The sequence below is a fragment of the Glandiceps talaboti genome, chromosome 2 (assembly GCF_964340395.1).
Source record: "Glandiceps talaboti chromosome 2, keGlaTala1.1, whole genome shotgun sequence".
In the NCBI taxonomy this organism is placed as follows: Eukaryota; Metazoa; Hemichordata; class Enteropneusta; family Spengelidae; genus Glandiceps; species Glandiceps talaboti.
In genome coordinates, this window is record NC_135550.1 from 11,777,472 (window position 1) to 11,791,400 (window position 13,929).

At 34.5% G+C, this 13,929-nt stretch overlaps 1 protein-coding gene and 1 pseudogene across 1 annotated transcript; both read left to right on the forward strand.

Moving 5' to 3' along the window:
- The first annotated feature begins 2,726 nt into the window (after positions 1–2,726).
- Positions 2,727–2,850, forward strand: LOC144453865 (5S ribosomal RNA; annotated as a pseudogene).
- Positions 2,851–6,597: 3,747 nt separating this feature from the next.
- On the forward strand, positions 6,598–12,886 carry LOC144449672 (putative transmembrane protein INAFM2). The gene is made up of 2 exons (XM_078140249.1): positions 6,598–7,038; positions 9,617–12,886. The coding sequence occupies exon 1, from the start codon at positions 6,706–6,708 to the stop codon at positions 7,036–7,038; it is 333 nt and encodes a 110-aa protein (XP_077996375.1). The 5' UTR covers positions 6,598–6,705; the 3' UTR covers positions 9,617–12,886.
- Positions 12,887–13,929: the final 1,043 nt, after the last annotated feature.

Sequence of the window (13,929 nt, forward strand, 5' to 3'; positions counted from 1 at the left end):
TTGAGGGTAGCAGATAGAGGGGAAACCTTGGCGAAAATTGCAGGCAGTTGGCAGGCAAATCTGGCGGGAGGACAGGTCGTGTAATATCGCAGTGGGACAGTAGACACGAACATCTTTCCCTTTCCCCTCCAATGTTGAATCAAACGTAAAATTATGTGTAAAAAGTGTTTATTAGCTATGTTTTAACTTTCTGTAGTAATTTCAGAAAAATAACTCATTCGCTGCACCTGATTGTTAAAGTCCAAAACTGAAAATGTGGAAAATACAAAAATAAAGAAACCAAGTGAAAATGTCGGAAATTCAAAATCACCCAATAGGGGATGGCACTAACAAACCACCGTATGTTTATCCTTTTATGTTATTATTTCATTTGAAACTGTCGATATGTGTTATTTACCAACTGGTTGCAATTGGTCTCGGATATGTTGCTGGACATGTAGGGAAGGGCTGCCATATATACAAAAATGAATAATTTGTGGAAAAATGTGATCTTTGACTAGTTATGTTATGTTATGTTATGTTATGTTATGTTATGTTATGTTATGTTATGTTATGTTATGTCATGTTATGTTATGTTATGTTATGTTATGTTAAGTGGCATGTTACATTATGTTATGTGGCATGGTATCTTATGCTGCATGTTATGTATGTGGCATGGTGTGTTATGATATGAGTCATGTTATGTTATGTTATGTTATGTTATGTTATGTTATGTTATGTTATGTTATGTTATTTAGCATGGTTTGTTATGAGGCATGGCACGTTATTTATGTTATGTGGCATGGTATGTTATGTTATTTGTTTATTAAAGTGTCATATGTGGACTTATCAAAATATAAATAAATTGAAAGAGCTAACAGTTCTTAGCACAATTTACAAAGAAAGAGGTACAACGCCCTCTGGTGTGTAAGACACAAAGTATACCAAATACAATAAAAATAACTAAACAATGGTCTTATTTTAGACAAATTGTGTTGGGCTTATCGCCCCTTTCCAAACCCAAGCATTGTCAAAATCCCGCACAAGATGACTCTGTAGGCCGGCTAGGCTAAATATGGTCTGAGCTAATACGAATGCCCTGCCCACGTGCACATATTAGTACAAACGGGAAGAAACATCTTTCATGAATGAGTATAGACCTAGAAATATTGAAAATTATGGACTTGCTCGGGTAAATCGATGGGATCGAGATTCTTCAGATTTAGTTATTACATGATGAACATCTAGGCGTCGAGTGGTATTAATTTACCATCATATTAGACTTACTAATTTACTACTGGGAACCAAAATATTTTAAAAATTGCGAAAATATGTGCCAGTTTATAGTTTGTATTCTCTTTAAACTTACTATAGGTAAAATATTCTTTTCACACCAGCAACGGTTTCGAATTCAAAGATCGGTGTTGTTGATGCTGCTTGTCACTTTCCATACTTCTGTAATGAAACCTGCGCCATGGCCTCGTGCGATAAAATAAAAGAAAGTGAAAGTGCTGCAAAGGATACGGTAAGGGGATTGACCATAAAGTACCACGCTCTATAGTACCACCATGCATGTGATGATAGCTAACCGGGCTACTTGGCTATGCTTATGTCATCCGAGTCTGCGCTGTAACTGCTTTAGGCAGTCGTCTACCCCTTTAAATATATTAATACCCTCTAAAGACTAACTTCCTGGAAGGGGGGGGGGTCTATGTACTTTTGTGTATGACCATGCACCATGGTCATCATTCCAACCTTTTTTGTAAAATTTGGTTATTTAACCTTCATATATCTATATAAGCTTATATTTGGAAGGTTATTAAATAAGGAATACAAAACGAGTGCAACATTGTATATAAAATGTTGCAATTGTGCTACATTAGCATAAATTTACATAACAAAATAATTAATATTCGTGAGTAACTTAACGATAAAGTCAAAGTACATCATAATAAATAAGTAGTACATACAGTCAGCGGAGCTATAGGTGTAGATTGATGTCTGACCTTTGACCGTCCGCCGTCCGTCCGTCAACTTTTTGTATTTCAATCTTCTTCTCCAAAACTAATGGGCCTGAAATTTAGTGTGAAGGTGTCTTGAAATACCCAGATCTGATTTTGTTCAAGAGAATTTGGCCGGGTCATTAATGTGCAAATTAGGTCTAAAATAGGACTTTTGGGTAAAAATACTTTTTAAAATACTTCTTCTATTTTGATAGATTTGTCTCCTGGTATAGATAAAGTGCTTTGCTAGCGAAAGGAGGTAGTTGGCGATGATGTGGGTGTATTTGTCTGTCTTGTCCAGGTATGTGTAAACAGGTAAACTGGCAAGTGTTGGGTCATTTATGGGGGCTGTCACTGTGTTTGGTTTATCTTTAGTTGGGTTGATTTTGCAGTTAAAATCACCAATTAATACGTTCATTGTGTGTGGATTCATGTGTCTGTTTAAGTCATCAACAAATGGAGCGTTCGTGAGGAATGTTGGGGGCACAGATAGCGATTAAGTTTACATGGCATGGCGTGTCATGACCTCAAAGTGAATTGTTAGTGTTCTACCATTTACATTGTGTTCACTGTTAATAATATTAAGACCAGCCTTTTTGTTGATCAGGCAGGCTACACCTCTGCGTGTCTATGTGTTTGTACAGTTGCTGTGAAAAAGTGTTTGTGCCTTGGAATGTTGGAGAGTGTACCACTTTTAATTTTCACTTTATATATAAATCCCGAACTTTCACCATTGTTCTGTCAGCCTACGGCCATACTAGTACGTAGAAAACACCGGTTCTCGTCTGATCATTGAAGTTAAGCTCCGCGTCGGGCATGGTTAGTACTTGGATGGGAGACCGCCTTGGAATACCACGTTCTGTAGGCATTTACCTTTTTTTTCAGAGTGTCACTGTCAAAGCACAGACAAGTAAGAAGAGTGGTCAAAGTGACCTTGAAACTGGGAAGTACCACCCATGACTTAGTCCGTTTGTTTTCGTTCACAAATATTAACATTGTACTATTCATATACTGTTCAGTACATTTCAGTCATAGACGGCGATGAAGAAATTCTCCTTCATGTAATTATCATAATTTATAAACTGCACTAGCTGCAACTGGAACATGTTTTAAAAATGCTTTGTTAGGTGCAATAACTTGCTCTAAATACCTTACACCGAGAACAGTATTGCTGTGGATAAACACATTTTTGGAGCTGTATTCGCGATAAATCAAATAACTCGATTTTCGGGTCCGCAACCAAACAGCGCCCCCAACGCCCGATGGATATTATCATTTTCTTTTCTTTCTTTTTTATTTAAAAGACAGTCCCAATGAAAAAGGTAGTACGTTGACAATTTGGGTTACACAAAAATGTTAAAGTAGGGAAAATACATATACCAAAGATATAAATTGTTACAAAAAGGTTCAATAGCGAAAGTACGTATTCAAAAGATATAAATTATCTGGAAATATATATATATATGTGTGTGTGTGTAGGTGTTTATTTATTTTTCTTTATTACAGTCTTACATATACATTATGCTGTGTTTGTGTAAATAAATTACAAATGTAATCGTCGAGTGTGTGTGCGTGTTCTGTCTGTTATGCGTCGTCCGAGGTCAGTTCGTCTTCTGTCAATTTGCGGACCATTTCGGCCAAAGATCATATTACATGTAAACAGAAATAGATCGTCATTATGTTGATGTCGATGTTCAAAGCTTATTTTCCTAGCCTTTGTTTGTGGTAGTTAAACACTGCCTTCTGTGATACAATGTATGTTGCCTACCTAGGATCTAAACCGTCTTTACGTCTTTAAGATAAGAACATGTGCAGAAAATTAGTTATCTCATGATTTTCTGATTTTCTGAAAGCTGATATTAAATCTGGGGCTCAATATGAGACTGGTTTCATATTGTCCTCCAATGTGAATCTGATTCTGAATCTAAGACCAGATCTATACCCGTTCTTCTTCCGTGTATTCAAAATGTTTTTCCACTGTCTTTTCTCCACGACCGGTGTCGTGTGGTCGTGGCCCAGTGAAGAAGAGGTAGTAACTATTATGTTTTGTGCCAAGATCAATTCAACTCATTAATCACATGTAATCGCTACTAAATGTATTTATTGGTATGTCGTAACCTTTACTTTTCATGAATTTCTTATTTGAGTAAATGTAATTTATGTAGCTGTGTAGTTCCTGTCACTGCAAAGTTTTACACGACGAATAAAGTAATTTTTGTATGCTTTACCATGCTTGTTGTTATGCAATAAAGATTGCAATATTGATTGATTGATTGATTGATTGATTGATTGATTGATTGATTGATTGATTGATTGATTGATTGATTGATTGATTGATTGATTGATTGATTGATTGATTGATTATTATTATTATTATCTGTCATGCAATGTATCGTATTTTAATACTGCAAGACAAAAACCTTAAATATCCAAATACCAGAATGGTCGACAATGTATATCTATTGTACAAATTGGAAAGATCTCATATCACATATGCATATTTATTTATTTATTTATTTATATATTTATTACATCCCTTTTGTATCAGGGGCTCACTAAGAGTGTTAGGAGCAGCACTAACAAAAATTAAAATACATACACTACTAAAAAGATGATTAAAAAAGAAACATATACAGGAACAAACAGCAAAATAAACCAAAGTGAGGTAAGAATATTGATAAATTGAAAATAAAAATAAAAATAACAATGTATGCTTCAAATGTTAGTTGTCAGAAAATCTAATGGCTAAACTACACTATATTAGTTTTAACAAAATCTTTTCTATTTTCATTTGCTTCAATAAGGTATTGTTTGACAAGTTTATCTATTTGTTTACATATAGACTCATTGTAGTGTTTCGTATTATCTCCTACAAATAAACAAAGTAGTTCATTCCCTTGTTTAAAATCTTGTTATAAGTTCAGCTCCTTATTGTTGAGTAATAGTTCTTCTGTTCCTTTCATTAAGATCTGCCGATGTGTAGAATGGCTTTCACATGTAAAAAGAAAGTGTTCAAGTGTCTCATCAGCTTTTCCACAACAGGGACATGTACAATCATCATTATAATTTTCCCATTTTCTCTTTTCATATGCAAGACCGCGAGAATTTGATCTCGCCTTAAATTTCAATTGTGACCCTTTAAAATTAGTGAAAGATTTAAGATACTCTTCTGGTTCTAAAGTTGTTTTAAATTTACGGAAATGTGCAAGACTAGTTTTTTTGTCATGTTTTCTTTCCATTTGAGCTCATCATTTTTAAATGTGGTATGTTTGATTTTATTCTCTGAAAGAGTTTGAATTTGGTCTTTATCAATATTAAGGTCTATTAATAAATTATTTACAGTTTTTGGCCAATTCCAGGACAGTTTTGTCATATTTCTTTCAGATTCTTCACTAATGGAATTGAGATGGTTAAAGACACATTTAGTCCATCGTGATTCATCTAAATTACAAAGTCTTTTAAAGTATTTTAATCTTAACAAATTAAATCTACTTGACATTGTGTTCCAGTCAAGGTCACCCAGAACTGCTTCATTTGCAGTATATCTACATGCTTTTAATATGAATTTTCCCACTGTTCGTTGCATTTTTAAAAAAACCAGTCCATATCAGTTTGACTAAATATGAGTAAATCACCTGCATATTCAAGTGCAGGGCACAGTATGTGGTTCCATAAAGACAGACCAAAATCAACCCTATTGATGTTACTATGGCTACCAAGAATAGATTTCATGATGGGGAATATTAAAGTTGTCAAATTTCTTTGACACTTTCAAAAAATGAGTATGATCTGAAAGGTTGCGAGTGATCCAGTACCCTAGATACTTGTATTCATGTGCCTCTTTTATATTTAAATTACCAATTAACCAGTTCTTTTGTTTGTCTACTTTCTTATTGATTACCAGAACATTTGATTTCTTCTCATTAATATTTATTTTCCAAAGTTTACAATATTTATTTGTGACATCTAGCATGTCTTGCAGTTTGTTTTCATTTGGTGCTGCAAGGGCTACATCATCAGCAAAAAACAAGCCATTCATGATTTCACCATGGCATTTAGATTAACCCCTAGGTGTGATTCATTTAGCATTTTTAAAATTCATTGATATATACAGAAAAAAGTATTGGCGCTAGAACATATCCCTGTCTGAGACCCTCATTTTGGTTAAAATTGTCTGTTTCAATATCACCGAAGGAAACATTACTTTCAATGTGATCATGTGTGTTTTACCACACGCCATAATTTACCTTTTATACCATTGTTCCATAATGCGTACCACAGTCCTTCTCTCCAAACACTGTCATTTGCTTTTTTGAAATCTAGAAATGCCAAATATGTATGTTTTTTGTTGTATTTACGAATTGGTGCTAATCCCTTTAAAACAAATATTTGATCAATCGTTCGTCTATCTTTCCTAAACCCTCCTTGTATTTCATCTAGTGTGTTCCTTGATTCAATTAAACTTGTTATTTCTTGTTCAATAATTTTATTGCATATCACAGCTCGTTCCATGATCCATTGTAGAAAGTACGCAATCACGACGCGACACACAGTACGAGGACGAACATAATAAACGTCATTTCCGGGCAGTCACTTTCACTGCTTTGTACATCGAGGCTATTTTCAGAGAGAAGCGTCGTACGCTATTGTAAAGTTCTTGGTGATATTTATCTCTGACTGTGTACCCAAAGCCCCGACAGGATTTCTCGAAGAGTGTTCGATTATGGTAAAAGAAAACAGTATGTCTGATACTGTCAGAAATTCACAAAATAAGACACCAAACGTCAGCATCGCTGGTAGCAATGAGAAGAGATCGAACAACATGGCGTCGAGTATGAAAACCAATAAGAAGTGGGTGCGGTTAGCGACAGTTTTCGCATACGTCTTGTCAGTATCACTAGCAGCGATAATCCTTGCAATATATTACAGTTTCTTCTGGAAGGGAGAAGTGGCATACACGGACAACAGTACGATAGGTCCAGGTTCCGGAAGCACAGCTCCTGGCTCGGTTGTTGACAACGGTGGCGGAGCGACGACAGCTTCCACTGGTAATTAAGTAAGTTATCTATGGTTATCTTGATAACTGATGCCTGTGAACCGTATCGCAATTTTAATCATTCATGATGATCGATAATGTGCATGGTGTTCAATCAGAGAGATAGAGTGGTGTATTGCGTGCAATATGAGATAAAGTGGTCGGAGTTCTAAACGTACCAAGCATTGACCTACATCTTTTTAACCATAGCTCGCTCTATCGTAGGACTCAAAAGTGCGTTGAAAATCCTGGAATGTTAATTAATAAATGATTCACAGAACATTTGCTCAGAAACTTCCTGAAAATGTTAAATTATCGTCTCTAAATTGTAAAAAATTCCCAAATGGCTTTCGGGTAATTACAGTGTACTGGACAATTGACCGATTATGACAGTTCATATTTTTATGAGGCGACAAGTCAGAGGATTCAAACATATGTAACTTACATGTTAAAAATTGCTCCAGGAAAATTTAATAAAAGTTGAAGGCCAAATAGCTCTCTGAAAATCGATCCCAAATTTTTTTAAACGTTTAAAGTGGCAGTTGGGCTTTTGATGCCCAATGACTTGTTTGCTTCAGGATTAGTCCTCAGTGATTTCAGATGGAGTACAAGACTCGATTCTGACAGAGGAAAGGAAACAAAGGACAGTGTCAGTGAGAATGAGTTGCATAACTAAAATGCAGGTGATGTTATCGCAAAGGCTTACTTTACAGAACGCTTTAATATAAATGTGATGGAAATTCTGCATCAATAAAGGGTTTTTATATATCATAGAATAACCATACCACATACCTCACAAACAACACATATTGTTATGAAACACCATGTTACTATGTTCAGACTATAAATGTGAGTTTCACTCTGAGGCAGCACAAAGTAGTAAAACTATTAAGTGGGATTTGGGACTCCATTCACACTGAATTTTTGTACCTGACACAGATCACATACCCAAAATCATCCAATATCAGCATAGCCTTCATTTGTTCCAATCATTTAGCAGCAACCCTGAACTTTAACCCTGGAACCCTCTTTCTCTAGGAAACTAAATACACTTATGTAATCCATTCCAATGGGATTTTTTGTCAAACACTAAAAATAAGTCGACTCTAAACATCCGATAATACCTGACCTAAATTTAACTGAATCAGAGTTGACATTAACTATTCATATTATAATTATTATTATTATCACTTTATTTCAGATTATAGAAAATAATCCATAGCAAAACAAACAACAGACATATTTTTTTTTTTTATGTTAGGTAAGAATAGGGTCATCTCAGAGTCGACTCAACTGGCTAAGTGAGAACCTCCTTAAGAGATAGAAGCAGAATATTTTTCAAATTGTAAATACCAGATTGACTTTGTTGCAGTTGAGTTACTAGTATTAGGTGAAATAAGTCATATGTTGATGGGTATTACATGACAAATAACTTGTTTTGTTGCTAAAAGTTCAGTGAACTGGCCATACCAATGAACGCACCAGGGTATAGTATTCTGTTTTAGATATGTATTTCTTGTGGGGTGCGTAGTATATCATCATCTGGGATTATATTTAACCCATCAAGTGATGTAAATATTTCACTTTTGTTTACACTACAGATATAGTCCTACATTAATACAAGAATGTGGGAGATGGTGGTGTACACAATCAGAATATTTGAATGTACAACATGTATATACATGTTGTATATAAAAGTTTGTGCATGATGTAACAAAGCAGTTAAATGAAAGAATGTAAATTGTATTTCTAGTGAAGAATTGTTGAAAGTGATTTCCTGGGTCATAAAAAGAAATACAGTTAAGATGAAATCATCCCCATCCAAAGATGAGAAGGTTTAGGCTTCCCGTAGTCTGTAAGGTATTCAGTGATGGGGTGCCCTCACACATAGGTCAGCCCCTCCCAGAGAGAGGAGGCCAATGAGGGCAGAACGACATCATATATCTTAGTCTAGGCTCTTTTGAACTAGTGATTAGAAGATTAAATAGAAGTGTTCAAACACTGAGAGTGAGAGGTCATTATTATAAAGATTATGAATCAAATTAATTAATTCTGGGTCTGCCTTATGTGATTAGGATTCTGAATGATTGTTGTCATGACGATAATTGCCAATTTGTTTGTACTTTTTAAAATACCAAACATTGGAAGAAAACTGTTTCATCTGTGATGGTAATGTTAGGATAGATGACCATAAGTGTGATGATCAGCTATTGAGTGTTGTGTTGTCTTGAATAAAGTGTTGTTAGTTCTGCACTGCATCCTTGACACAATTGTGGAGGGTCTATGCTCTGTCTAACTGATTGTTACAATAAGTAGTGTAAAAAGCCTGACTTCCTCATCGTGACGTCATTTTAACACCTTTTACAGCATATAAACTATTGGATTGATCGGCTGCCACCAGAACTGGTTGCAGTGTACTAAGAATAGGTACATTCAGGACAGACATTAGTGCTGGTTGATTGGGTGAACCGACATGTTGCATCTTGCTGCATGCACACTGTCATTCTTAACGAAAGCAACCATACATTTCAAATGTGCACAGTTGAATGCAGAATGACTGAATGTATATAATTATGTCTTTGTTCATGTTTTTCTACAGATTTGATGCAAGCTATGATACAGTCACAGAATTGTGAGTGGATATGTAAGCCATATGAGCAGCAGTATAGCAAGAAGTTTATGTTCTTTAGTTTACATATTTTTGGACTAATACACAAGAAAAGTGATCCAAGGTCATGAAGGAGCAAAGGTTGCCACTGAAATATCTGATAGCGGAGAGGTGTGTGATGTTAAAATGAAAGATTTGTTTTGTGTTATTTTTACGATGTGAAAGCTCTCTGGGATGTTGGAAAAACAACCACATGGTCTTATGCATTAAACCAAAAGAAGGCCGCCAAAGTTGAGGAATAAAGCAGAGGGTACGTTTTTATAGTACAAACCTATACTGATGACTTGTGGTTCAGAAACTGACATTTTCTCAGGAATCATTGTACAAATTACATCCATTTAAAAATTATACTGAAGTTAAATTTTCTGTTACTTGATACATTTTGGCACTCAAATTAACTATCAATACAAAAAGTGAGTGAAATATGTACATGTATGTACAATCACAAGCTACAGTGTCCATTTTGTAAAACACAGTACAGATATGGTTTTTGTAATGGCATGCCATTTTTTTTGGAAGGGAAAAAAAATAAATGTCAGGTCAGTTCATGTAAACCTTTTTGGAAGGATGTTTATAGTGGAAAGTCAGTTTGAACACTTTATATACAGTGTTTTTGCCACGTGGCTTGAAATCCTGGTGACTAAGGTGAAATCGATATCTGTACCTCATACCATACTTTTGATTCCGAAATCCCACTAAATAACTTGGAGATCTCAGCTAAACAATTACCTACTTACTATCCTTAAAGTGGTCATATGGATGAGAAAAGGATGTTTATTTTTTTCATTTTTTTTGTTTATAAAAGAACTTTACCATGCCTGAGTACTAAATGTAAGACAGCATCGATAAAGTCCACATTTGTAATTCTATAAATTGCAAAAAAGCTATTAAAAGGTGTGGTAAAACGTTGGTATTGTACATACAATAACAAACATATTACACACTTTTAAATTTGTTTGATAAATATTGAGTTACAAACAAAACCTTGGTATCTGTATATGTGGTATACTTGGTATTTCACATTATTTTTTCAAGTATAAAAATGTAATAATAAGAGTTGTTTTATCATTAAAAAAATCCAAAATAAATACCAAAATTCTCATCCATATGTCCGCTTTAAACAAAAACACTGTGTATAAGTAATATTGGTCACTTTTTATTGATACATTTGATCACAATTGAGTGTGTAAATATGCATTTGCATTGACAATCTACAAGTTAGCATTTACATGTATACAGTGAAGAACACTGTATTGAGTATACACAATCAATTGTCGTGTAATAGCCCTGTTTGCATGTCTGGTTGAGTCTGTGACTCGATTCTGACTGTTGTCAATTGACCTGTGTAGGAGCGAGAACAGTCAGTATAGAGCCACACATATAATACAGCCATATGAGTAGGACTACTATGATGATGATGATTGTTGTTGTATGAACAACTGAAGCCACGCACCGTTGTGAACAAAAAGTCTAACCCTCAATTTTGTATGTTTATCCAAGTTTTAAAAAGTACAATTTTAACTAACGTGCATTCGGCACTATGGTTCATCAATATTCTAACAGCAATTAATACTTACTATTTTAAGGATATAGATTTTACTATATTTTCAATAACAAAAGCCAAAGTTTGTACATGTTGCATTTTTTACAGCTATTATTACATATTTTAAAGTATGCACAAAAATATGTAATTTGCAAAAAAAATTGCCCCTACATGTTGAACATTTAAATTCCATGACAGAGTTTAACCGTATGTGTACTATGTAAGTAGTCAAGTCTAAAAAGAAGTTACGTACAATATGAAAATGTAGCTACAATGTATATTGAAAATGTAGCTATATTGACAACATTCCTGTGTACACTATAAATTAGTCTGAAAGGTCCAGCCGTTGCTCTGCTTACGTAACAATAAAATGAATTTATAAAGGAGCCTGTTTTCCAAAGAGCTTAAGGTGCAGAATCACTCGGTACTGTGAGAAAGTGCATTATATAAGGGGATAGTCTGGATGCCAACACGAGTGGAGTAGGTGTATTTCGTAACGATACCATATAGGAACTAGAGACTAATAAGTGGAAGGAATGTCTGGATCTTTCAGGCTAACTATAAATTGACTTTTTATTTCCGTGGTAGGCTTTTTTAGAGGGACGATTTTCAGTAGTTTTTCACAGTTTTGATATGGGTCTGGCAGAAGTTGTTAAATATTGAATTATTTAACTGTAGGAAGAACACCTCCAATATACTCACTCCTACCTCTATATGGAATATTCCTGTTTTTTGGGTGTTTTTTTTATCACAAGAGGAACATATTATTAATATAGTTTAAGTGTAGATTATTACTATAATAGTGTTTTAATGCATTTCTCGATTTGCCAAAAATTGTGATTATTTGATTGTCAAAACTCATTTGTATTGTTTTTATGTGGAGAGAGAAAGTAGCAAACTGTTTTCAAATTGTAGTTTCAGAAAAGTAACAGAGTTTGATGGGTATCAGGAGAGGGTAAGATGAAATCTCAAATCAGTAACATCAGTGACAGCCTTCGGATTTATAAATACCGCCACCATCTGTTACTTTTTTATGTGTGTTATTTTCATTTAATTGTGTTCTATAAATATCCAGTGATCAAAAAAAAATAATAATCACGATGTTTTGCAGGTTTTTTTTGTTCACAAAGAAATAATGCATTCTCTCATTGAAAATGGAACTATGTCCTTGACATTATTAGACACAGAATTGCATTTGCGGAAAATTTAACACCTTCTCTTCAGTGTTACTTGATTACTTGCAAAACTACGCCAAATTAGCCAATCGTTAGCTTAGCAACTGCTTGATTACTTGCAAAATTACGCCAAATTAGCCAATCATTAGCTTAGCGACTGCCAATGTCATGATTTTACTTTTGGTGTACATGTGCTGTGAAAGTGAAAAAATAGTCAAAATAATATTACTCAGAAATATTCACATATATTTACAAAGTAAGACATTGAATGCATTTTTATACTAAAACTTCAAGAGAAGAACATTTTTTTATAATGTATATATATGTCTAATGTCTTCATAGGGGAGAAATCCAGAGTGGTGAATAGTTGTTCAGTCTGGTATACACACATGCAATATTTGGAAAGATATATGGCATGCATATAGTGTTTTGTAAATTTTGTGATTGTGGGATTAAAAAAGTGTATCTAAATTATTCTTGCCGTTTACAAATGAGTGGTGATTAGATATTTTGTGTGTGAACTGGATGCAGTTATGAACTTGATCTTGTTATTGCCCATTCTCCCAGTGTTGTGTCGAAGTCCCATAGGATGATTGAAGGGGAACACCATCCCAGAAAATAAAGGCATTTTCATAAACTATGGGTTCGAGAGTCATTTTATGATTTTTTTATATCACCTACAATTACTTGAACGATGAATATTCATGACTTTAAAGTGGTTATTCCCTTCAGTGCAAAACATCTCATGAATATTCATTTTTTAACCAGGGCATAATCATTTGTGCTGACTCCCATGAGGCAATGTGGCCCACACCAAAGATATCCTATAAAGACACAAGATAAACTTGATGTTTCTCTGAATTCACAAGTATTTGTAGGTGACGTAAAATCATGAGATGACTCTCCAGAGAACCTATAGTTTATGAAAATGTCAATATTTCCTGGAGTGAAGTTGTCTCTTAAATCAACTGTCCCCCTATGTGTGTGTGTGTGTGTGTGTGGTGACATTACAAGAACATACAACAGCAGCAATTGAGGTTTCAACTTAATAAAAACTTGCAGACTAAAAATATTGTGACATTTTGATATAAGCTATTGAATGGACATTGGTTGAATTATACTGACAGTAGGGTGATGTTTCTGATGACGCCCTGATCTTGCAGTGTACAGACTTCCAGTGTTCATGATGCTATCTTTATTACAGTGATTACATCTGCACAACAAAGGCATCACTGTCAACCACTTGTGTAATCTACCACATGCATAAACAACAACAGTTTTACTATGTGTGTATCTTAGTAAGCAAAAACCGTGGTTGCCACTGGAGTATCTTCATAGAAATTTGACGAGGTATTATCAACTATTTGATAGACTTCAGTACAAGTTTACATCCACACTTCAATGCTACGTATAGTATTATGAGGTTACCACTCGATATCACATCTTCATGCACTGTTTTGCCGGTTGTGAGTTACAAACAAGGACTTGGTATATGTTGTTTTACCTGAAGCCATCATAAAATTGGT